General features: G+C 39.5%; 1 protein-coding gene and 1 long non-coding RNA gene across 2 annotated transcripts in view; both read left to right on the top strand.

The window, feature by feature from the left end:
- The window catches only part of egfem1 (EGF-like and EMI domain containing 1), a 67,141-nt gene extending 56,155 nt beyond the window's left edge, over positions 1-10,986 (top strand). Inside the window, exons 29-38 of the mRNA XM_042486634.2 lie at positions 19-147; positions 2,199-2,330; positions 2,620-2,748; positions 2,920-3,048; positions 5,425-5,553; positions 5,967-6,095; positions 6,299-6,427; positions 7,307-7,435; positions 8,194-8,322; positions 8,841-10,986. Of these exons, the coding sequence (XP_042342568.2) occupies positions 19-147; positions 2,199-2,330; positions 2,620-2,748; positions 2,920-3,048; positions 5,425-5,553; positions 5,967-6,095; positions 6,299-6,427; positions 7,307-7,435; positions 8,194-8,322; positions 8,841-8,920 (1,244 nt within the window). The 3' untranslated portion in view covers positions 8,921-10,986. The remainder of the gene's footprint in view (positions 1-18; positions 148-2,198; positions 2,331-2,619; positions 2,749-2,919; positions 3,049-5,424; positions 5,554-5,966; positions 6,096-6,298; positions 6,428-7,306; positions 7,436-8,193; positions 8,323-8,840) is intronic.
- Positions 10,987-12,948: 1,962 nt separating this feature from the next.
- On the top strand, positions 12,949-21,236 carry LOC148189340 (uncharacterized). Its single transcript, XR_015776713.1, has 5 exons — positions 12,949-13,259; positions 18,973-19,037; positions 19,476-20,415; positions 20,792-20,946; positions 21,144-21,236. It is a non-coding gene; the product is annotated as an uncharacterized LOC148189340 (long non-coding RNA).
- The last annotated feature ends 5,986 nt before the right edge of the window (positions 21,237-27,222 follow it).

The following is a 27,222-nucleotide window of genomic DNA, read 5'->3' as shown; positions in this document are numbered from 1 at the left end:
GTGTGTGTCGACTCCCAGCCTGCCTTCCGGGGTCCTACGGCGTTTCCTGTGCACAGCGGTGTCAATGCCAGGCTGGAGTGTCCTGTCACCATGAGACTGGGAGCTGCGGGTGCCCAGCTGGACTCACGGGGCCTGGCTGCGAAAAATGTAAGAATGAAAAAAAAACTATTAGATTTGCTTAATTGTAAAAAGGCTAATCCTTGACAACATTGTTGGAAGTGTAAAATCTCACAAACATCCCTTATGTATAACTGCTGACTGAGAAAGCCTTGGCACAAGGCTAATATCAATGCCATGCATTTAGAACCATTTGGCTGACATATGTGCCTTGTTGATGGAAACACTGTCACCCCAAAACACAGTAATCCCATCAGGAAGGAAAAGCATCATGGGAATGAAGTGATCACCAAGAATCATTCTGTTAATACTGATTAAAATTTCTTTTTTTCCCCTGGTCCTCCTGGGAAAGATTACCATTCATCCCATTCCAGGAAATGCACTCTACACTGGCATTAAACCCTCACTGTCACAGGACTTTATGCTAATGTTTCATTATTTAGACCATACTCTTTAGGACTGTGTACGAGCTGCTGCACTACTCAGCACGCCGTCTACCCCCCCCACCACCACCACCACCTCAGCTCCCTTCCTGTCCTCACACACTCCTCAGACATCTGATAAATGTTACACACCAGTTGCCAAGTAAAACAGAAGGCATTGTTTTTGTCTCCTCTGCGGCGGATAAGGGCCTTTGGAAGGCAGACATGCATAATGACAGCGCCGTAATTGCCTCTTTAGTCTGGAGTCCTTTCTTATCTGTCCCCCACGCTGCCTGCTGCTGCCTGACTGAGTAGCCGAGCGCTGCGGTCTCACTCGAAAACATGCTCAGTTCACAGATTCATCTTGTTGGCTATGACTGATTGTCTGTGGACTCAATTCATTATTGTGATGAGTGTATGCGTGTGTGTGCAGAAAGGGTGTGTGAAAGAATGGCGCTCTGCGACCATTGGGGTTTGGGCATCAGGGAAAGATGGTGGGAGTTTTGGTTTTGTTACCAGTCAATACTGAATGTCACAGTATGTTCAAAGAGCAGGGAAAGGGAAATGGCATTTCTGTTTGTTCCCACAAACTACTGAACAAGTGTACGTTGTCATAAAGGTCCAGTGTGTAGGACTTACGGCGATATATTAGCAGAAATGTAATAAATGTATTAATGTAAGAAATATGCTTTCTTTAGTGTATAAACACCTAAAAATAACAATTGTTTTGCTTTCATTACCTCAGAGTGAGATGTTTGCATCTACATAGGGAGCGGGTTCCCATCAACGAAGATTGCCATGTTGTACCGCCATGTTTCTACAGTAGCCCAGAATGAACAAACTAAACACTGGCTCTTGTTAAGGTTATTTTTGTTTTCACATTTTTGCTTCAATCATCGTAGCTAGCAGCGTTTCTGTGATGAGAGCATCAGAGAAACAAGGATTTTTTATGTGAAACTTCTTTATTCAATGTTTTTACTATTTTTGATTATTGGGTTGACATTGAAGAGGAAGTGACCTCTGCGGATTATTCAGCTCAAGATAAAAATCTCCTGGAAAATGAACACTGAAGAAATTCAAACCAGTTTCAACTGTTGCAATCTGCAATCCTCACTGCTTGATGCCACTAAATCCCCCTAAATCCTACACACTGTTCTGTTAAGTTAATCAAAAGTACAAGTATACTCTACCGCTCTTCCTGAGGTTTCTTCCTCTTTTTTTTTCCCCGTTACAGGGGTTCTTTTTTGGGGAGTTTTTCCTTGGGTGATGTGAGGGTCGAATGGGCAGAGGGATGTCGTACACTGTAAAGCCCTCTGAGGCAAACCATGTTTTGTGATAATGGGCTCTATAAATAAAACTGACTTGACTTGACTTGACTTTCATTTATTAATTAATTGATTTTTGGTGTTCAAAATATAACAGCTGTATTTTAGCACATTATAAAGTTTGACTCCTTCGAATTTGGTCAGTATCCGGAAACATTACTCCATTTTTACCTTCTAAAATAACTAGTACAGGTCATTTTTTAATTCGGAATACAAATTCTCTCAGGGAAGCCATTTTTGGGGGAGGGTTGGTAATTTTTCTCACTTGTTTCTCAATGACATAATATTTCCACTGTTGTGTATATATGATGTATTCCTGAATGTTTTGTCCCAGCCTGTCCTGCCGGCATGTTCGGGCAAAACTGCAGCCAGCTTTGCCAATGTTCAGGAGATCAAGAGCAGTGCCATCCTTTGACGGGGAAATGTAGCTGCTTACCTGGTTACTACGGAGCACGCTGTGAGCTTCGTAAGTACACTGTTAGTCTTCTGTTGTCAGTGTGTTTCATGAAGAATATACCTTTAGTTTAACAGGATGCTGGGTGGGAGAGATGTGTTAGCATGGTGCATAATTAGCCCAACTCATAGCTTTGCATTGGAGTCAAGGTAAAGTAAACATAAAATGGTCATATTTTTACATACAATTTCCTTCTAACTTGTCTCCTGTATCCTGTATGTGAAATTACCCAATAATCTCAATTAAATATCGTAACAATGACCTTTTGCCCTTTATTTACATTCTCTTTCTTTTTCTCCAGGATGTCGAACAGGGACTTTTGGGCCAAACTGCAAGTCCAGGTGCAGCTGCATCAATGGTGGTCGCTGTGACTTCAGGACTGGGACTTGCTATTGTCCTCCTGGCTTCATTGGAGCTGACTGCAGCTCAAGTGAGTCAAGAAACCCTGCACTTATTTGTCCTTCAGAACCACTCCAGAGTTTGTGTTGCAGTGGAAATTTCTGGTCAGCCTTGACTGACCCGCAAGGCCTGTAAAATAAAGATATTTATCTTTACTTTGATTTGTACTTTGGTGTGAATGCAGATGTGTTTATTTTCGCAGGCTGTCCGAGTGGGTCCTATGGGAAGGACTGTGCTAAGCTGTGCTCCTGTGGGGAAGGAGGGCAGTGCCACCCAGCAACTGGGAGGTGTATCTGTGCCCCTGGTAGGATGGGACAGTCCTGCCAACAAGGTAACACTAACACTTTTTTCACTGTTTTATTTTAATGAAATAGCTATGACACACCTGGACCCATTGCAGTGTTCGTACAAGGTACTCAATGTGCTTGAGGTACTTGAATTCAACATTTGGAAATGTAAGTCCTAGAATACCTGGAAATTTAGACATTTTTCACCTTCGTCCTTGAAAAAGTTCTATATTGGGGCGGCTTCTAGCTCACCTGGAGAGAGTGTACGCCCCATATGCTGAGGCCTTTGCAGCGGCCCAGGTTTGATTCTAGCCTGCAGCCCTTTGCTGTGTCATTCCCCCTCTCCCACATTTTCTGTCATTCTACAGCAATCCTATCAATAAAGGGAAAAAAGGCCCCAAAAATAATCATAAAAAAAGTTTCATATCAATATTATTGAGAAGAGAACAGAATACATTATTTTATGAATTATCATTATTATTATTAATACATTTAACTAACTATAACTATGAATCAAAGAACATCTGTGGTTTTAGTTACTTGCTAATGTCATATGCACGCCAATCGGTTGGTAAGCACAAGTAAATGGTCATTTTGCTAGCCTGCAAAAAACTTACACTGGAGCAGCGTCAGACGGTAACATGAGTTTTGAGCTGTAAATATGCAGTAAATAAGCAGCATTTAATTAATAATAAGGTGATTTTAGGCCCTGAAAGTGTGTTTGCTCCATTTACAAATTTTCATCAGTTAACGGGGTTCCCATTCAGTTGTGAAAATGAGGTTAATTTTTCCATATGGTTCATTGAGTTCAATGTATGTTCTAACCTTTAAATGTGTTTATCTTCTCAGAAATGTCACTTATAGTAAGGGAATTTTGTGGTATACCATTGGAAATGACTCAAAGGGTAGAACTTAAATGCATCTCCTAGGATTGTATAGGTTTACAAAAAACAAAAGAAGTTATGAATAAGCTGAGAGACACAGACTCAAAAATTGTCTTCTTACAGGAGACTCACACTTTGAGAGAGGATAATATAAGAATAGGCTGGAGATGGCAGAGGAGCATTTTATGCAGCATCATTCACATCAAAAGCTAGGGGAGTTATGACTCTTATTCACAAATCAGTACCTCTTCAAGTCTCTAATGTAATTAAGGATAAACTTTGGAGATATTTGATCATTCAGGGATCTTTGTTGTCAGTACACTTGAATTTGGTAAATATACACAGCCCAAATATGGACGAGCCCAGCTTTTTTACAAACCTATTCCTTACACTCACATTCCTTCCAGGAGAACATATTATTGCAGGGGACTGGCACTGTACACTGGACCCGGTGCATTTGATACAAAGTATTTTATGTCTGAGAAGCTATTCTTTGTGATTTTTTTCTTTTTTGCGATTTTTTTTGGTTGTTTGTTTGTCTGGCTGTTTGTTTGCTTTTGCTGTTAATTCTACTTGGTTGTTCACACATATGTAACAGCATGTGTTTTTGGTTGACAAGACACATTTCTACAAAGTAGTAGTTGGTTCATTTTTTGAGACATGAAGAAATCTTAAAATCTGTGTCCTAAATTACAAGGTAGCATGTCCAAGTTTTAATAAAACAGTATCAAACGTGGTTTGTACTGAGCTCTTTATTTTTTTACTCTTTTCTTCAATAACTGAAAATCACCACTGAGGCTGACATGCATCAGTTGGAACCACTGGCCTTAATGTGTTCTTCAGAAATAGGGGGTCAAGCTAGAAAGTGAGAAACAACCACTAAAATAAGGGAACATTTTTCACTGTATATTTAAGTAACAAATTCTCCACTTCCTCTGTGTGAGGCCTCTGATGATCACAAGGCCGTTTTCCCGGGAAACAGAGGCAGAGTTTGGCTTTCTTAATCTATCCCTTTATCAGCAATTCAGCTGGATTGCGAGCGGGGATTTCCATTGCTGCTTGTGTTAACTGTTCTCTTCTTTGGCCTCCTGCATGTACTTGGATGTACCACCTCTTAAGTTCCTCTTGTTGAATGTTTACAGAGACCTATAAGTAGCTCGTTCTCTGTGTTCCGTGTCGCTGGATTTGGCAAGGAAGCAAATAAATAAACAGGAAAATCAAAGACTGCTTGCTTATTGTTTTCCCAATCTAAATTACCCAGAGAAACATGATTATTCTTTTATATCAGTGCCAAATTAGACTACTTTGCCATCTCTTTAATGAACTGTTGCTTAAATAAACATGAATGTGGTTAGTGCAATCGTCTGTGTGTGTGTGTGTGTGTGTGTGTGTGTGTGTGTGTGTGTGTGTGTGTGTGTGTGTGTAACAGACAGTCAGACGGAGCATTTGCTGTGCACTGCGTATTGTCTATATGTTACACCAGTTGGTGTGGTTTCGTACTTGTCTTGTCCTGATATCTCCTGCATGTTTCTCCAGCGTGTCCTAGGGGGCGCTACGGCCTACAGTGCAGACACACATGCAACTGTCAGAACGGGGGTCTGTGTGACGTTGTCAACGGGTCTTGCAAGTGTGGACTGGGCTGGACAGGACTCCGCTGTGACACTGGTACAGCTTCACAGGCAGTAGACACGACATAAAATAATCACAACCTAAATGAAACGTTTGGAGTTTGAAAACATAAAAAACAAGTGATCCACTTGAGTTTACTTTTCTTTCTTTCTTTTTTTTTGTTTTTTAATAAACGTACTTACGACTTTTTTGAACTATCAAATGGTAAAATAGGCAATCAGTCATTTTTACCCAACATTATAGTGGACTTTATTGATCATATGCAACTTCATCAAAAGTTGCCAAATATAGACCATATTTGCAATACATAATAAGATTTGTGCTGAATCAGTTTGAATCAATTTTTAATTGAAAATGTTCATAGTCTGTGTGTGTGTGTGTGTGTGTGTGTGTGTGTGTGTGTGTGTGTGTGTGTGTGTGTGTGTGTGTGTGCGTGTGCGCGCGTGCAGCCTGTTCACAAGGGAAATTCGGTCCTGATTGTGCACAAGACTGTCCATGCCTCAACAATGGGACCTGCGACCGTTTTCTTGGCACCTGTAGCTGTACTGCTGGATACTATGGCCACTCCTGTCAACACAGTATGCAAACGCTCACTCATAATACAAAAAGAAACTTGGTGATAAGGTTACCTGTCGCCTCACTAACACTTTTGTGAAAATACTCCTAGTGAAATATTTGTCTTTGACAAGAATGAACCAGAATATAACATGATTACATTTTATTAACCATATGCTAAAACAAGTAACCTTGACCTAAAATTGGTGTCTTGTGTCTCTCATAGGTTGCCCATCTGGGTTCTTTGGAGTGAACTGTGCCCATACATGTGACTGTAAAGTGGGGCAGACATGTGAACATGTGACAGGCCAATGTGTATGTCCACCAGGCTACTATGGCCCACATTGCCAAAGAAGTGAGTATATAGGCTTTCAAGTATTTTATAAGCTTTCTGAGATACTTGGAATTGAGCAGCACCATGAAGACAGAAACACTATTAAGCACACATACTCACAAGTTTGCGCACATTAATAAACCACCACCTGGATGCCCAGCTGCAATGGGACATGGGCAGATAAGCATACATGAATAAGAGATTTCCATAAAAAAGGAAATGAGTCGGTGTGAGTCTGTTCTGGCAGGCAGACAGACAGGCTAGTAGGTAGGTGGGCAAGCAAGCAGCCTGGTTATTTGATGAGAGACAGGTGTTTCCTGACTGCTTAATGCGTTCCTGTTACATCCTTGTGCCCTCCTGCCTGCTTGCGGGGCTTTCAGCCGCAGTGTGAGCGCCTAAATGGCCACTTCAGTCCCAGCAGGAGATATGACTGAGCATTGCGGAGCAGCTGTAAGGCAGCCACAGGCTCCAGAGACAGACCTGGCTCTTATCTCTGTGTGTGTGTCTGTATTCACTACATGCACTTGTGCAGTTGAGTGGATCTGTTTTCTCAGCTACATGTACTTGCACTTATGTCTTTTTATGCTTTTGTGTTAATTCTTTTGTGCTTTAATTATGTGATTTTGCACACTCATGTGCACATGGTCTTGTATTTTAATATATAGGAGACCTAAAAGTCCATAAGGACTAAAAAGTGAGTATGTGTTTCTGGATGTAGTCTGGTTTGCTAACTTATCCTTTATATGAGTGGGAGATTAACAGAATTCTAGTTACCTACGTGCACTCAGTTCTTAATTTTTCTTAAGTTCACCAGTGATTCACCCTTGTTGTAGTATGTGGGTAAGATAGATATTTAATTGATGAAGAAAAAAGTGCTGATAATGATAAATCTGTCTTCAGGGTGTGAAGCTGGCAGGTTTGGATTTAACTGTGGACGGTCATGTGACTGTGCTGCTGAGGCCCCATGTGACCCATCTACTGGACAGTGCCTCTGTCCCACAGGAAGGACAGGACAGAGATGTGAAAAAGGTCAAATAATCTGTGGTATATTAATTATTCACCTTGTGTTACACTGAATTTATATCTCCTCCACAGTAAACAAAGACTTGAAAAACTGAAAAAAAAATTGTGATAAATTGGAGTAAAAGAGGAGCGTGTTTAACAACAGCAAAACAATAGCAAAACATCTGTTCACAAACTCTGACAAAACTGGTGTGGTGTAATCCAAATGTCATATCCAGTTGTATGCTCAGTACTTCTCAAAGACATGCCTTTTTTACTAAAAGCGTATGTGTCTGCTTAGTGAAATGAACAAGAAAAGATCAAACAAATGTTTTCCCAGGCATGCTCTTTATCCGTGTATGAAACTGTTCACATGTAAGTGTTATAAATAGTAAGGACTTAGTGAAAATTCCCTTTGTCAGGGAAGTGCTGAGCGTACAACTGGAGAAATGAGACTTTGATTATTCTGCACGAGTTGTATGAGCATTTGTAAATGGAAGTTCTGATTGTTTTGCTGTTAAACATGGCCCTCCTTTGTCGCCAATTTAAGAATTTCTGATTGTGGATTCTTCGTTTGCTGTGGAGGCATGCAACAAAAACAAGGTCTTTCTCATGAAATGGGGAAATAAACTGATACACAGATAGTCATTTTGTATGTCACCAACATAATTGATGAAAAAAGAGAAAATTTGTAATAAAATGCAACTTGCAGAAATTCTTAAAACCTCCCCCTTCACCTTTTTTTAAATCTCTCCTTCCCTTCCACTCTGTCTTTTCTGCCTCAGACTGTGGTGGAGACCATTTTGGCCCTGACTGCTCCCTGCAGTGCCAGTGTTCCCACAGGGCCCGCTGTGATGGGAAGAGTGGGCGATGCATGTGCCCACTCACCTGGTTGGGTCCCACCTGTAGTGAAGGTAAAGTTAAGCTCCCATGTTCACACATGCACACACACACATATGCATGCACGCATGCATGCACACGCGGGCACCCACATATGACTTGGGCTGTCAAGCTAAAGCAAAATGAACACACACTCACACACACACACACACACACACACACACACACACACACACACACACACACACACACACACACACACACACACACACACACACACACACACACAAGGTCGTGGGCTGTAAAGCTGGACCAGCTTTAGTGAAATACTGTGTCATGAAGTGTGAGAGGCTGAGCCCCATCACTCTGTGTGTCACCCTGTCTCCCTCAATAGCTGCTCCTGTCTCCTGACAGTTATTTTAATCTGCACCCAGCATGGAGCCAGGCTCGAGGCTGTCTTCATTTTACCTCCTCAAAGCCAAGCACACGGGAGACTACGTACCATTTACTTCTCCTCCAAAAAAACCCAGAACATTTGCTTTTGATTTTCAAATAGTGCTGATGTCTTCTTGCTTTTTTTTCTCCTTTTCAGCACTGCTTCACCAAACCCCAGGACCTTTGCACTTTTCTGTGTCCCAAAGAAAGAGAAGAGCAGGCAGCAAAACCACATAACCCAAGCAGAGGTGCAAACTCCTGACTGGACGTTCAAACATGGGGCTTGGCTCTATGGAGCAATACTCAGATCATCTTGGTAAAGGTGATGTTAGTAATATTATGTTTTTTATGAAACTGGTACTCAGCTGTCAGAAACTGGCACTCCATCAGCGAGCCTGGAGCTCGAGGTAATCACCCAGTGGACCTGGCATCGGAGGGGCCCTGAAAGGACCATCAACTCTAAAACGACCCCAGACTGTCTAAGATTTAAAGTCCAGGGTTACAAAGACTTGTCAGCAATGCACACAAATACCTGCATCACATTTGCTGCTGTTGCTGATGGAAAGTGGTTAATATGCTTTCCAGTTTTACATTTAATGAGCTGTTTAGGTTTCTTTCTTAAGGGCATTTGGACAAGACGTAACTGAAACTGAGACCTTCTTGTCACTGGAGAGCCTTTACAACCTACATTTATTTCTTTTCTGTGCATCTGTCCACAAAAAAACTTGGTTACCATAACAGTATGGCAAGCATATTTCTGGTGAAAATAAAATGCCTCTAAAGCAGTCTTAGAAAGATAGGAGTGACTTGTTCATCAAAATCCAAGATCCAGACATAAGCCGTTTTATAAAATAAAATTCTAGACAATGTCAGAGGAATCAGTTCTGGACAATGTCTGGAGTTTACCTTTCATTCGTGCACACAACGAGAGATTGTCAGACATGTACTCACCTACTGGAAATACTTAGTTTAGGAAAGGGGTGGCACCTTGGTTGAGCATGCAGGAGACAGGACATGATGTGTATTACTACGCAGTCATGTAGCAAATTCACAATATGGTCATAAACATTTGTTCTCTTGCTGTTCCTTGAGTTTGCTTGACAATTTTTGCTTTGGCCCTTATTGACAGAAGTTCCCAAATATCTCCAGTTGGACATTTTGGTTGCCATCTCTATGTCTATGTATCTCTTCTTCCCCCTTGGATGTTTGTTTTCTTCCGGTTTTGCACGAACCGTGTGATAGAAACATCAACTCATCCGCTTGCTCGCTGTGAATTCTCTCAATGATAACCTGCTCAATTTTCACATGGGCTCAGTCGGACATTACACAGACTTTGTAACAGGAAGCTGGCTGGGTAAAGTCTATTTAATGTCCAATCCAACTAATTTTGACATTTGCCTTTTCACATGAAGCTCTTTTGAGTAATGTCTAGTTAATTTTAGGTTCGCAGTGCATGTGTGAAAGAGACTATACAGGGACTGCAGGGAGATGAGCTACAAAACTATAATCAAAGAGTAGCAGGGGAAGTGATCTCCAGAGATATTTGAAAGAACATTTTACTACTTTAAATTATCATTTATATCTGATTTTTCAACAAAAAAGATGAATTGCCTTGTTAAATAATTCACTAAATGACTTTATGATAAATAAAAAAAGTTTATAAATAACTTAAGAATTGCATCCTACTTGTTCTCCAGAAATCCAGAGTCAATCAGAGGACATCGACCCATTACAGTAGTTCACCTCCATCATAGTAATCCACAAAACACTTAAATGGCTCTTCATCATATGCAGAGGGGATTTTATTTTTTCAATGTGTGTGTGTTCCTTGTTTATAATTGGTTGATATAATTTTATATTTTGATTTAAAACAATTGCCATATTTTCTTTGTGAAAATGCATAATTTCTCAAAAAGAAAGTTTGGAACAAGCAAGGCGGGGGGCACGCACATCATACACATTTCTATGGTCGCATATTATCAGAAGCCTTTTTCAGAACAAGATAAGTCCCATATCACTACAGCTATCTTTTACCATACATGTGCATTTGATGTAAATGAAGATGCAACTTTAATTGTATTGTATCTCAGGTCAGTTCCAGTTATATCAGTCTTAATCTACTGTGTATTTGCTGGCATACCTTTGTCAGTGGTGCTACATTGGTACATTTTGTTTGTGTAAAGTTTATAAATTCACTTTCGCTGTTGTCCTCTTTTTGTATTCGTGTTTTTATCATATGCGGTTGTATTTTGACAAAGAGAAAAAGAGCTATGAAGCAAATAAATAACAAAAACATCAGTGGACACCTGCCTTTAACCATCCATTTTTGAACTGTGTGCTTTGAATGCAGCGTTGCATGGTATTGATTTCTGTGACCCCTGAGTGGGGTGGGAAGGAGCAGTAAGGTTTGGGAGTAGAAAAAGGGGGAGAGAGGTTCCTGCTGTCATAGAGACCTATGGGATCCTGTGTGCATGGATGTCAGTGTGCGTTTTTGTGTGAGGCCAATACCAGGCATCTCTCATCAGCCAGAGAAGGGTCAAGCATTAAGGCCATGCCTGCCTCCCTGACAGTAGTCTAAAGTGAGTGGGGGTGTGAGAGGCAGCTGAGCAGGGTACACTGGTGGTAAAAGGTGTGTGTATGTAGCTGCTCTTTTGTGTGTTTGGGGGTGGGGGGTTGATGGGTGAACGGGCCGCTAGCGGAGGATGGAGCCCCCCACACCCACTCTCCGGTGTGGCTGATGGATGGGGGGCCGCTCCTGCTCGCTCTGTGTTGTGACAAGCAGCAGATGTTCTCCAATAATGTTTATCGGCCGGGCCTTCATCTTTAGATGACACACACCTGTTTTCAGTCAAACATGCCCAGAGAGGCCATCCATCCACAGAGCTCTGGGTGGCCACTGCACTGCTGGATCAGCTCTCCACATACAGTAACACTGGGTGCCACAGCATACAGTGCTGCCACAAATGAAACATTGGCATGCACTAAGATATCTCATTTGGTAAGAAGTAGCTCTTTCAGATGTCACACCTGAATTGTGTTGCACACTGCACAGTTGCTCCAATCTTGTAGTTATTTATTTATATTTTGGTGAGGTTGTGGGTGGGGGGTCCTTTTATTGACAGGACAGCTATAGATCAAAAGGAAAAAAAGAAAAGAGAGAAAGGGAATGACACACAGCAAAGGGACACAGGCCAGAAGTGAACCCAGGCTGAAGTAAGGCCTCAGCATATGAGGTGCACACTCTCCCCAGGTGAGCTGGAGGTTGCCCAGAGTCTTGTGGTTTTAACAGCATATAGCTGCAGTTTGTAGCAGGTAGGGGTGTGATGGTACACACCAAGGTCTTGGGGTCACGCTTTGATACAAGTTTGGTACAAGGAAAAGAGAAACAAATCCCAAATGCTAGGGTTCTTTTCTTAAATTTTGAATAGACAGTGGTGCAAATTACAGTTTGTTCCCCCTAGTGGAATTATGTCCCCCATGCGGTAGTTGGTACAGTACAGCCTCCTGTAGTGTAGGGCAGGGACCAAAGTCTGGCTTATGGGACAGTGTTACGTAGGGGTGTAACAATTCATTGATCTGTGTTGAGATATCGATTAAATAAGCAACAATCACATAAATTCGATCCATATAATCTTTCAGGCACGCTCTTATTTTGAAAGTCTGTGTCACCATCACACAGCCTCCAGCAGATGATGGTGAGCAGCTGAGGGATAAGATTTTTTACTAGAGATGGCAAATTCTAAACTTTGAAACGTTTCAACACTTTCAAATCATTGTTTTGAAATGTTTCAAAACCTGTTCGCTCAACATTGGCATCCACTGGCAGAGGCTGGCATATATATATATATATATATATACATATATATACATATAGATTTTAATATAATTTTCTACATATCTTGCTCACTGCCTTTTTTCCCATGTTTTTGAAAGAAATCACCATTTTTTCAGGTGTTAAGGGGTTAATTTGCTCTGCGTGATGATATGAATGAGTGTCTGTGTAACTTTCTGTGACCACACACAGGATAATAATAATAATAATAATAATAATAATCTATTTATACACACACACACACACACATATATATATATATATATATATATATATATATATATACTGTAGCACAATCCTCCCCAATCTCTCTCAATTTAATCAACACAAAACCGCATTTCCAGCGGTCGCTGTGTTGTCCGGATTTGTCATGATCACGTGACTTTTCAAAAAGTCTCGAATTCCGTGCTGAAACCGGAAGTGACGAAACGCTTCGAAACAGTTGGACTGTCATGCCTCCGTGCTTCGGTGCCGAAATTGCCATCTCTACTGTTTACTCGGGAATAAATCGTCAGTGTGGAAATGTTTTGTTTTCGGAGAAACTGCGAGTCGACAGACTAGGCGCACGTTATAAATAAACAAAAGCAATACTGAGGAAACACAATGTACCTGCCGGCCCACTTCACTGAGTTCTTGCTAACATGTTAGCTGCTCTGCTTCAACACTGTTGACGGAAAAAACGTTCATGCAGACTGAAACTCATCCGCGCTGTTCTGTCAGGAGATGCAGGGACTTAAACCAGCGGTGAGTAAGAGAAATCAAAAATAATAGTAAATTGATTAAGTTATGTGTTGAGGAAAAGTCCGCTATCTGCTAAGCTAATTCATGCAATGTAAATTGCCATAGGCTTATGCTATTGACGTTAGCATGTTGTGTATGTGGGGGAAATGTGACCTACAAAGACAGTTGTTTTGTCTATGATCATTAACAGTTATTATTGTGTTTTATAGTTAGGTGACAAGATGTTGTTGTTAATCCATGTTGTGAGGATGTTGGGAGAAGTCTGTCTTCAAGTGAGACAGCCCTGTAGATTTGAGGAAAAAGATGATGGTTTGAATTGAAAGGAAAACATTTTCAAACAGAATGAAACCGTTTTAATTATTTTCAATTATTTATATGTTGTTTTTCTCTTTTTCTGGCCAAAAGCAAAGACAGGGGTGACAGCCTCTCCTGTAACCTACTGTGTTAAATGAGCATATAATATTGGCCCGTATTGATTGCAGGTCCCTAAATTGAATCAAATCATAATCATTTTTTGGTGGACTTTGTTGTCCAGTGTATTGTTGTAATATCGTATTGTGATGAACCCAGTGATTTACACCCCTAGTTCTACGTGGCTCGAGTACTTTTGATAAATACTTGAAGCTGGGCTCCTCTACTTCTGCATATGGGCGCATGGCCGATGAAATGTATATACAAGTACCAGCTGCCTCGGTAATGACTTTGGTCCTTTGTCCTCTCACATCTAGAGGCTGGTTAAAAGCTGCAGGGATAAGTTTTTGAACTCCTGTCATCTTTTTCTGCATAGCTCCAGTGATTGGCACATCTGTGTGATGTCTGATATGTGTTAGCATGTGGGATGTATTTCCACTCACATTGTGTACAGCTGTCTTACAACACTGATACACTGTCTTTGTCCTACCCACCACTTGCTGTCCACTGCTGCCGTAGTTCACTGGGAAACCCAAACCTTCCCACAATGCTTATTTAAAACAAGTATGTGTCATCTGAACTTGCCATTCTTGTTTTGGGTTGGTACATAGGTGTTGTCTTCTTCTTCTGCTCTTTTACTGTTGTGGCAGTTGGCAAACAGTGTTGCATTACTGTGCACGCCCCCCTCTGGGTTGGAGTGTGAATTGCCTGTGACTGACAGATGAATTCTTTGCACAATTACACCATTATCAACATGGGTTTTTCTTTTTATTCCTTCATGCCGAGGGCAGTCATGGCCAGAGGCGTTATCTTTTCGGGTTGTCTGTCTGCATATCTGTCTCATCCTTGTGAACGTGATATCTTAAAAAGGCTTTGAGGGAATTTCCTCACATTTTGCACAAACGTTCATTTGGACTCAATGAGAAAATGATTAAATTTTGGTGGTCAAAGGTCCCTGTGACTTAACAAAATGAGTTTTTTGGCTGTAACTGTGAAATACATACACTAATTATGACACAAGTTCACACAAGTCTTTATAAATGTCTTATGACATTATATATCCAAAACTGTCAGAGGTCAGTTTCATTATGACATAATGTTCTGCAAAAACACTTTTTAGGCCATTATTCAGTGTCATAACTCAGGAAAAGAAAGGGAGACATTTAGTCAGATATTGAATTGGTGACATTTATCTTGGGTTTCTCATGTTGAGACTGTGGTGATTGTATAGATTCTCTGTACTGCCAGGTTAAAGGTTTTTGTAAAGCATCAATGTTTTAGAAAATGTAGCTTCTTTGTCTGGACAGACATGAGTGTAAATTGTAATTCCTTCTCAACTGGTTTGTAGAGGCATGTAGTGGCAGTAATTCTAGTTTTATCTGAGATGCTCACAGGAAAAGGAGCTGATTCACACATTATTTTGGTTTACTTAAAATGATCTCAGCACTTTAAAAAGCCACTTTTGGTTTATTACAGGCGCGTGAACAAAGATGCTCTTTGTGCTAAAAGGCTTTTGGAGGGAAAAAAGGGCTTGCTGCCGATGCATGCTGGCTCATCAGGAGTGAGGGAACTGCAGATGAAATAGCCCGTAAAAGGTGAGATCGCATCATGGGTACTTTTTCGCCGTAATTAAGCACCAGCCACTCTTTGCAAAAGAGATTCTATCACTTAAGTGCTGAAGCTTCAGGTCCCAGAGATCATTTCTGCCCCTGTGCGTTGAACCAGATCTCCCAAAGGGCCACAGTGTTTTGAACTCCAGCTGACGAAGCTGTCGGCTTAGATAAAAGAATGAGAGGGAAATCATTTCAGCTCGTCCTGCACCATTTGTTAGGTTGTTGCCTGGAAAAATAAATGTTAAATGTCGAGGCTGCAAAAAGATGTGTATCAAGGAACTCTCCCACACTCTGAAATCTCTGTGGTCTAAAGAAGGAATCTTTGGTTTGACGTGTCAGCATGTGTGTGTACTTCAGCAAAATCATCTTACAACTAGAAACTATATAGGGTATTTTGTTTGTTAATTTAATAGGTGGAATGTTAAAGTTGAACTAGATGTAGGGAGGTGTATTTTAGTATTTCACCACTGGATGGTGCTCAATATGGAATAACGCCTGTAAGTGAATGCATCTCTGATTCAAGTGAGTCTGCATGAATGGATGGCTCATGCTATAATAAAATGAACATAATTAAGTTTATATATTCAGATTGTCTAATACTGACGCAAACATTTTATGTTTGAATTGCTCCAGCAGTATCTAAACCCAAGCTGTACCCACTCCCTCAAACACGCAGCTGAGGTCCTTGATGAGCTACTTTCTAATCTACTCCATGAGCAAAGAATGAGATGATTTCAATAACAGGCTCCAAGTGGTTCTGCCACCACGCCTGTCCTGATTAGACTCGTCATATTAAAACCATGTGCACGACTGCTCTGCTCTGTCCTGGTCTGTGCTGAGTGTCCATCAATAACACTAATGACCCGTAGCCTCCAGGGGAAAAAACAAACAGTATAATGAAACCACAACCTTAGGCTCTGCTTCTTTCGAAAAGGGAGAGGCCAGGGGTGGAGAAAAGACACATAGATAAGCAGAGAAGAAGAAGAAAAGGAGAGGCTGGCCTGCAATCATTTGCTTTGCATGCGCGTGCACACACACACACACACACACACACACACACACACACACACACACACACACACACACACTCAGGGGAGTTCACAGAGGAGGTGCTACCATTATTGTAAACACAACAAAAACTTGATGTGATGATTTGTGGAGTGTCTCCACCCAAACACACTTCCCACTTATGCCAACTGTTAGCAAGCACTAACACCCCCCCCCCCCATACTCCCCCACCCCATCCCTGTTTGAAGGCTACACTCCCACACCCATCCACCTCTCCAAAATGTTTCCCCTGGCGTCTGAGTCAGCACGGGTGCCAAGTCAATCAGTGTGAGAGCTGCCAGCTGTGATGGCCTCTCTCTCTCGGGGTGTGATGTATGTTCCAGTGAGGGGGCAGTTACATGCCACACAGGGCTGGCTGCAGTGGCAGAGGAGAGGAAGGGAGGGTTGGGGTGAGGAGAGAAAGAAGAAGGGGAGGAAAGAAAAAGAGGACGGTGGCTGAACAGGAGCTGTAATGAGGCCTGATGGATTCTGAGGCTGTGCCAGCTGCCCCATTAGCTGAGTGGCTCCTAGCCCCACCAAGTGTTGCCCACAGTGTGCCCACCCATCCACACACACACACACACACACACACACACACACACACACTGTAGGGACACAGCAGCTTGGGGATCCAGTCCCTTTGACACACACACTTCGCATTTAACTAAAACAGATTGCACTGACTAATGCACACTCTTCTGTCTGACTTCCTTAGCTCTTTAAACACACACTTACACACACACCCATTCAGTGCCTTGCCAGCCACACTTCAATACACACTGAGCCCTTTATGAGAAGCTGTGGGTTAATGATGGCAATAACTCGTCCCAACGTGTTGATTAAGTGCGAGAGGATACATGGGTGACATTGGCATGTGCTAATCAACACTGATCAAACCAGCACACGCACGACAGTTAAATGTGAAGCTGCCAAACTCACCTCGGTGCCCTCCTCACACCACTCCACTGCCCACACACAATGACATTATACACACTGATGTCTATTCATAATATTTTGGTGTTCTTTCAAGAGGCAGTGTCTTTGGACTTTTGTCTGGGGGAAGTTCTTTATGTAGGTGATGTAATTACATAGGCAATTTGAATAACAGTGGGGGCGTGGCCACTGCCCACTTAGCTCCCAGATGCAGTCAAGGTATGATTTCTCTTTGTTAAAACGCTTGACATGCAGTTGCTTTTGGATATTTTTATTAAGCCTGCAGAAGGATGAGATGTTTAGGGAAAGAAAAAGGTAACTGTATTTTTTCTAATGATTTGAAATGGCACAAATACTCCTAAAGTAAAGCAAAACTCTGCTGAAAAGGCCAGCTTTACCAGTTTAAGGTGATTAAGCTGGTTTACCAGCTTGTTTTACCAGTTTACGGTATGTTTTTGCATAATTGTTGATGGTTTAGCCAATCATACCAGCTTGTAATGGTCACTCTCCATAGCTGGTTTAGCGGTTGAAATTCCTGTGAAAGTGAAACCAAATCAATGTCCTTGAGTAATGACAAGAGGTTGGTTTCCATTACAGATTTGCGTAAAAAGTAAGCAATATTGAAATGTTGATAAAACACAATTGCAAGTGACAGCGTTTCCGTTGAGTGATGTTATGCAACTTCTCCTGTCGCGATTACATTCCAAGAAGCATGGCGATGGATGTTTAAAACATTAGCGGGTTTATCTCTATTGCAGCAGCCGCGCTAGCCAGCATTACTTACAATTAGGGCGATATAGGCATGTAATGCAAGCAATAATGGAAAGGCAAGCCCCTTACAAATATTCACAGCGGAATAATGGATTGCAAACTTCCCGATGGTCTGCTCATTATTTGAAGTTATGCCATGCAATAACACCTCTTGTAGCTCCTGCTGCATCATACTCAGGAGGCCAGTTCCTACAGACAGGCGTGTAGCCATAGCATCATGTGACCTATAAAAACTAGACAACTGTTTCCATTACAGTTTTGCTAAATATGGCATTTTTGAATCACCTGAAATACCACCTCGTGTCACCTCATTTTGCTCATGATTTTTCACGACATGCTATACTATGATATGTTTTTTTTTTTTTTTAAGATTTTTGAGGATGTGCTAAACTATGGCGGTTATTCATGAATATTGATGGCATGATAGACTGTTTTTTCATTGTATATATGTGTATATGTATAATTATTATTATCATTATATAATAGTATATGTTATATAATATTAATTATTATTATCATTATATAATAGTATATAATATTAATAATATAATGTTATTAATAATGATTATTATTATTTTTTAAATATATGTATATATTTTTAGAAGTAGAATAAACTAATTGAAACTATTTCTTCTGAAATCAACACAGATAAACACTAACAATGATACTCATTTGCAGTACTGCATGGCACTCATCTTCTATTTCACAGAGGAGAGCTCACGGCCCAATCAGTACACCTTCTGTTAATTATTTTATTATTTGGTTGAATGCATAGAAGTCATGATAAGGAATTATATAACACAGGTTCATTTTTAAACTATTGTGGCTCTAAAGAACCCCATAAAAAGTGCACCAATAATGTATCTATTAACATCCTTGTACATTTGTTTTTTTGTCTTCTAATTTTTAGTCTTTGTAATCATCATGTTGCAATATTTCAGGTCCTGAATGATAGTGCATTGATGATTCTCCCGCCTGTCTGGCCAAGGTGCTGCACTCATAACAGGTATGATCAAAACGTGCAACTTAATTACTATTAATCTAGTTTTTAATCTATCTTTTTTTAGATTACTTTATTCTCTTGCTATTGTTCTGAATAGCTTATTTATGAAGGGACTTTAAACTGTTTAGGTAAAATAGCCACACACTGTATTGTTGATTTAAAAGCATGTAATGAATTTCATTTGTTTATGGCTTATTTTGAATTTCAGATCCTGGCTGTGATAGTTTTATCTGCTTCCTACTTCATTGCTGTGCTGTAGGCGACACTGCTGACCTTGCATGTTAAACACGTAGTTAGGACATAAGATCATTTTATAAATATGGCCTCTGTTTGTGTCATTTTCCAGTTTATTTATTTTCTATTTGATTTTATTGATCATATTATCAAAGGCAATTGTTGACATTACAAGTTTAATTCTGTTATACTTTTTTTTTTTTGTAGACTGAAGCATTTGGATAATGGCTGCATCCGTAAACTCCGGATTATCCTTGGTGACAACAATGCAGAAAATCAAATCAGGCATGCTGAAGTCTGTGGAAGATCTGTCAAATGAGATCAAACGTCACTTTGATATAGAGGGGGATATTAGACTTCAGTACATGGACGGTGGCTTTGATAATGAGTGTGTTAACCTTAACAAAAGTAGCGATATTTAAGACAAAAGCACGGTGAAAATCACCTGCTTGTCAAATGCTCCAGACCTGAACAAAGACCAAATAAACCAAAGTGGGGAAGGAACCTCTTTGTCATCCTCTGACACAATACTGCTGTGTTCCCATGAAACTAATCGTTCACAGTGGCCAACAGAACTCCAAATACCAAAGTTTCCATACGATGTGGAGATGCAACTTCAAAATGCAAACCAGGCCTTCAGATCAAATGGAGAAAGCCCGACTGAGCAAGTCATTAAGCTAAAGACATATCATTCAAACTTGGAAAAAGAATCTGTTGCTTAAGCCTTAATTAAGCACCGTGTTTGAGAGAACAGGGATCTGCCAGTGTTTTCTACGGATGGAAAATAAACCTAAAGTGCAAGATGACAAACTACAGGACAAAGCTTCGAAACTTGGGTTGGCCAGAACTGAGCATTTATTCCCTTAAGCAAACCAACAAATAGATGTCACCCTGTCTCAATGTAAAAAAAAAAAACAGAAAAGCAGAGGTAGATTTTGGTTCTCCCTATCCTGCTGGAGAGACACAGGACAGTCTTGAAGGTGAAAGACCAGCATTGTTATCTGAAGTCACAAAGAGACATAATGATGAAGTTGTCAAAGAGAAGATAGCCAAGACCTTTGCATACAGAAGGCAAGAATTTGTCAGAGACAATCCCATAATGGTGGAGTTCAAGAGAAGATGACCAGGACTGATCACTGTGGCAGAGGTATGAAATGCATCTCAAATTGGCTATAATCAATATCTTTTGTCATGTGCTACACGACAATGTTTTAATTGTAAATGTGAAAGAGTGAAAACGTTTGATGCAGGATTCGAGTAGCCTATGAGAATGACTACGTTTTGTGTTAAATATGCATCACTTTGTGTAAAATGAAAACTGAAAACACTTTTGAGTTTTTTAGAGCATATTCTGCTTTATAAACAATCTTTTGAGAGCATCTCTACTGGAGTCTCTTAGTACCTCAGGCAGTTACAGGATTGTACTGAAATTAGAAAAATGGCAGAAATTTGGAAATCCCTTATATAATGTTGAATGTTTTCAGGTACCACTAATATTTTGTTTGTGGACATAATGTTTACAGGTTGAAGCAGACTTTGTCAGGATTACCACTGCTCCCCTCGTCTCAAAGTTCCTTGCACAACTTGACCAACACAGTGACCAACTAATCAAAGTGTTCAAGAAGAAGGGAGGTTCTGCAGGGAGGAAAATAGACTGCTGTTGTCCCCAATTGCAGAGGTATGTTTTGAACACATTATGGGATTTGAATTCTAAGTTGATGTAGTCTGTTTTAACAGGAATAGAGAATAGTTAACACAGAAACCAACAATCACACCTGTGAACATGCCCAGTAAGTGTAAAATTGTGATCTGAAAAATAGAAATTCATGTGAAGTCCATGTGCAGTCCTAAAGTATAACTGCTCTTTTCTTTTAGAATGAAACCATTGAAAAGAGGAGGGAGTGCATCCTCAGGGCACTTTGTATCTACCTGAATGAAGACCCAGACATCCTGTTCAAAGAATACCTGGTTAGTCATTTTTATTGTTTGGTTTCTACAGTTATATCAAATCCATGCAGTCTAATGCAATCCAGTACAACAAATCTGCCATACATTCTTCTTTTACAAAGCTTACATATTTGAGTTTTTGCTGACACTGTCAGAAAGGTGATAATTCTGTTAGGGTTGTGCCGATTAAAACTAGTTTGATTTGAGGCCTAATACCAGACCAGAAACACCAAATTTCACCACTGGATGTCAAATGTGACTCAGCCACTCCCAAGAGGAACATTATGAGTGAGCTAATGGGCTATCCTATCCTGTTTACAAGCCACATTCTGCTAGTTCTCTCAAAACCACTGAATTGACGTTCTGTAAAATAGGCAAAATTACATTTATGGCCGAAACAGACTAAAATTATTGGCTGTTCGAAAATAGAAGAGCAGGGGAAAATTACACTTATAAAAATGACTGAACTAAAAAATAGTTTTCAGTATCAATTAATCTATCAAGTATTTTATATATTATTCAGTTAGTCGATTTGGCTTTGGGAAACTGACCATGTCCTGACATTTTATACACCAAGGTAAAACCTTGAGTGTCGTGCTTTGTCCCGACAAAATCCACAACCTAAATATATTTAATTTACTTTTGTGGAGGACGAAAGAAACCAAAAAATATTACCATTTTAAAAAAAAAAAGACTCAACAATTGAGCCATCAAAACAGTTGGCATTTCTGTGTCAATCAACTAATCGCTTTGTTAATAAATAAAGGATAGAACAATATATTAGATGTATCAAATCTGTTTGTGTGGAACCAGTTGACAAACTAGAATTAGTTCAAATCAAATAATAAAAAACTAAATTAGATGAAAACCTAATGTTTTCATTAACTAAACTTAAATCTATTATTTAACAATAAGAAATAAGAATTCCAAAGTTGAAAAAACGTCGAAAAAAAGGGGCGAAAAAGTCACCCTTACAACAAATGTCAAAAAAAATCATAGTATAGCATGCTGACGAAGATAAAAATATAGCATGTTGAAAAAATGGTACAAAAAGTCAGCATTCCAAAGTTGAAAAAAGTCATAGTAGATTATGTGGACAAACGCCATATTATAGCATGTTGAATAAACAGGCGAAAAAGTCATCCATCTAAATTTAAAAAAAAAGTCATAGTAATGCATGTTGAAGAAGATTATAGTATAGCACTGGGGTTCCCAAACCTTGCCATGCCAAGGACCCCCAAATTGTATTAGCTTCTGGCGCTGACCCCCTGCTTCAATTTTAAGCTGTTTTTTTTTAATTACACGTACATTATTATGGCAAAAATCAAACAAACAACTTCTTAATATATTTTCCTTATTTTATTAATAATGATCATTCTTTCCTCTGTTATAAACATTTCTTGTCATTTTATTCAAAAGTAGTATTAACAGCAAACAGTTTTTTTCTGTGTTGTTGGGCATTTTTATTGATACATTCATTACATTCAGTCTCGTCAGTCATTTCCATCTTAACAATATTCAACAGTAATATTAACAGTAATCCTTTTAAGAAGTATTTTTCTCATTTCATTGTTTCTGTCTTCTGTTAAAAACGGTCCCTGTCATTTCTTCCTTAACAGTATTCAATAGTAATATAAACAGTAAGCATTTTTTTCTCTTATTTATTCTTTCAAGTCTAATTTTGTTAAATAAAAATTAAAACATTGGCATGAAAGGACACAGATTTGGATAAACAGTGATGAATAACATCTAAATACTGAGAGAGGGGTCTGTGGTGTCACCCAATATATCCAGCGTTACAAGTACAACATGTCAAAGAAAAAATACAGAAATTGACATAGTATAGCATGTCAAAAAATGTAAAAAATACATCATTTCGGAAAAAAACTGAAAACCAAATAGTATAGCATGTCGAGACAAGTCAAAGCGCAGCATGTTAAAAAAATGGCTAAAAACATCATAATATAGCATGTCGAAGAAACTACCAAAAATGACACAGTATAGGATGTCAAAAAATGTCAAAATATGACATGTCGAAAAAACTGCTGTCAACCACATAGTATAGCATATTAAGAAACATTATAGTAATAAATGTTAAAAAAATGGACAAAAACGTCATAGTGCAGCATGTCGAAAATGCATTTGAAAACCACATAGTATAGTATGTCAAAAAAATATGACATGCCAAAACAACAGCTGAAAACCACATATAGCATGTCAAGACACTTCATAGTATAGCATGTCAAAAAATGGCCAAAAACATCATAATATAGTATATCAAAAAATAACTGAAAACGACGTAGTATAGTATGTCGAATAATGTCAAAATATGACATGTCGAAAACATGGCTAAAAAAAACACATAGTATAGCATGTTAAGACACGTTATAGTAATAGTTGTTGAAGAAAATGACCAAAAACTTCATAATATACAATGTCAAAAATTCAACAAAAAACGCTATTGTATAGAATGGTGAAAAATGTCAAAATATGACATGTTGAAGAAGCTGCTGAAAATCACATAGTTTAGCATGTCTAGAAACGTCTTCGTATAGCGTGTCAAAAAACAGTCAAAAACATTAAAGTATAACGTGGAAAAATGTAAAAAAAAAATATAGCATGTTGAAAAAACGACCAAAAACAACATAGTATAGAATGTCATGTCACGGCCCTGGCTGTGATGTTGTTTTTTGTCGTTGCGTGTGTGTTCCTATAGGCTTTGTTTTCCCCTCCGCTTGTCCTCTGTTCTCTTTGTGTTTGTTTGTGTGTGTGTTGAGGGGCCACCTTTTTTCCACTGGACCCAGAGGAGCACACCTGTTCCACATTTCACTGCAAACACGGCTTCTTCATATACCCTGGCTGAATCTCATGTCAATTGCATCCCTGCTTCCCTCACTTGCGTCTTTTCCTTGAGTCTAAGCCCTCCCACCAGGGATGCATGGAGAGACGCAAGGAAACCATGACAGGAAAGAGGAAGCGAGCACAGACGATTTTAACAGAGAGATGAGACGTTTTTTCCTTTGAAGCCTCACATGAAGCAATGCCCGTCTCTGATGAGGGCAGCAGCCAATCAGCTGATTGGGCCACTGCTGGTTGTTTGGGCGCTCTAAGCATAATGTGATGCTCACATAAAACAGAGGAAAAGTCACAAAACTCTGACAGAGCTGTGCACTGATGACTGCAACCACTGATGTTTCTGTCTCACTGATGAACGCAGTTATGTGTCAAAAAAGTGCCTCTGCAGAGGCAACAGACTGTATAGGCCCAAATAACTATAATAATATTAACCAAAAATGGAGCTGGCACTGTAGCTGCTGTGTTCACTAAACCAGTGACAGCATTTTGTCTGAGAGGGTCTTCTCTGAGAGACTTAGTGGAATACTTAAGATTACGATTGATGATGATGATGCTGTTATGGTGCGCCCTCTGGTACTAGTGCCATACGCACAGCGCACAATTACAGTAGCGGTGGCGCTGTAGCTGACCACAACTGGATCAGCTGTCAGTTGCCTTTAACAGCTACAGAGAGTTTTGATAGAGATGATGTCACATCTACCCTTATAGATAAATAATAGCCTAATAATACAGATAGAGTTTGGCCTGTCAGTGGCACAGCAGCAGAGTTTCTCTGTTAAGCGAACACCTGCACTCTGTATTAATACTGTACCGTGTCCCGTTTAGAGTCTCAGAATGCTGTTCATTATTTGCATCTGTAGGCTATTTATTTTAATTTCTGATTTTAAATTCTTTATTTAATAACCCAGAATGTTGATCCCGATGACAAGGGATGATCAGCCTCACGTGTGACTGATACATGAGAGTAAAACGTGTTTTATGCTGACAGACATGCTGGGATTTTATGCCGCAGCAAATCGATCATGAAAAAATAAATGAAGACGGGTTTTTTTGGCCCTTTTCTTGTTCTGTTTTTGGGATAGTGAATCAGGAGATAAATAAAATATCAAACTCAGGAGAGATAAACTTGAGTGTAGTCTTTGATCTGTCTTCACTCCGGTGTGAAACTGTTAATCAATAACTAACGGGGCGTGTTGGCCGATAAAAAACTTCCGTAAAGACTGCTCTTGAGTGTCCCCGCTCATCGCTCCTCAGAGATTCCCCCTCGATCCTTGGCGATCCTTGCAAATAAGTGCTTTGGTACGTCCTACAAGATGATGCTTTAAGACCAACTTCCGGTCCAAGCGAGGAGCAAGGAAATAAAAATAAGAGGCTTGGGATTCTGCTCCTGTCTTCCCACTTCTCCAGTGCCAGATTGTCCACTCACCAGTGGTAATCACCGGCCACAGCGCTCAGCATTTCTAGTGTTTTTGCGTAGTGTTTTTTGACTCTAGTGTTTTTGTCTTTTGTGACTTTTTTCCTCAGACTCATCATTACTTCTCTGCGTCTTCTGATCGTTCCCTGTGTGCTCCCTGCTGTTCTTCCTATCGTCATCTCCACTCATTACTTCCACCTGTTCCTGCTGGCTCAGTCCGGGACTCAAGATCCCCATTTTCCCTCCATGCCATTTGTGTCCGCTCCACCTCATAGCTTTGTTTGTTTGTTGTTCAAACTGCTCTGATTCCAAAAAAACAGCTGAAAACCACATAGTATAGCATGTTGAGACACTTTACAGCATAAGATGTAAATAAAAAACGGTCTGAAACATCATAATATAGCATGTCGGAAAAACATTCGAAAACGACGCAGTATAGTATGTTGAAAAATGTCAAAATATGACATGTCAAAAACTGCTGAAAACTACACAGTATAGCATGTTGACAGATGTCATAGTATGTAAAAAAAAAAGCAAAAAATGTCAAAATATAACGTAGAAAAAAAGATCGAAAACGATAGTATAGTACAGTATGTTGAAGAAAAATCAATATATGAGAAACAGCCGAAGAAACAGTCGAAAACCACATACTGTTTAGCATGTCGAGACGCCTTATAGCATAGGATGTCAAAAACATTACAATGTAGAATGTCAAACAAATGACCGAAAATGACAGTAATAGTATGTTGAAAAACATTAAAATATGACATGTCGAAGAAACGGCTGAAAACCATGTAGTATAGCATGTCAAGACAGGTCATAGTATAGCATGTCAAAAAACACAACCGAAAACAATGTAGTATTGTATGTCAAAAATGTCAAAATATGACATGTTGAAAAAAACATGCTGAAAACAAGATAGTGTAATATGTGGGGGCACGTCATTGTATAGTATGTCAAAAAATGACCCAAAACGTCTTAATAAAGCATGTCGAAAATAGACTGAAGATGACATATATGTCAAAAAATTGCTGAAAACCACATAGCAAAGCATATTGAGACATGTTATAGTAATACATGTCGAACAAAGGGCCAAGAATAATAATATAGTGTGTTGAAAATCGAACAGAAAACAATATAGTATAAGTATGCTGAAAAATGTAACACTATGACATGTTGAAAAAACAGCTGAAAAAAACATATAGCATGTCAAAAAATGGTCCTAAACGTTATAATAAAGCATGTCGAAAAATTGACCAAAAATGACATAGTACATTGTCAAAAAATGGCAAAATATGACATGTTGATAAAAATGCAGAAAACCAGTTAGTATTGCATGATGAGACACACCATAGTATTGTAAGTTGAAAAAATGTCCATACTAAGTCATTTTAAGATGATGTTTTGTTTAAAACTATTTCAGACTACATAGTATACTGTGATTTTTTTGAGCTCCAATAACACTCGTTACCTTGAGGATAACCCAGACCTTTCACAAAAGAGCCAAAATGGGAGTTGGAAGGGCAATTGGTTATGGCTATCTTAAGTAGCCATAACCAAGTGTTCTTCCAAGTTTTCCAGTTGTTTTTAGACCCTGGTGGTCCTCAAAACAACTGGAAAACTTGGAAGAACACTTGGTTATGGCTACTTAAGATATCGATAAAATCAATGTGTTTCATGTCATTTTTTTGTCTGTACTTTTATACCTTTTTCCTTTATTACACAATTCTGGATACT

Source organism: Plectropomus leopardus, chromosome 6 (assembly GCF_026936395.1).
Source record: "Plectropomus leopardus strain MGB_pleo_1.0 chromosome 6, ASM2693639v1, whole genome shotgun sequence".
Lineage (NCBI taxonomy): Eukaryota > Metazoa > Chordata > Actinopteri > Perciformes > Serranidae > Plectropomus > Plectropomus leopardus.
Note: the sequence above shows the minus strand (reverse complement) of the source record. Positions and strands in the feature narration are given on the sequence as shown.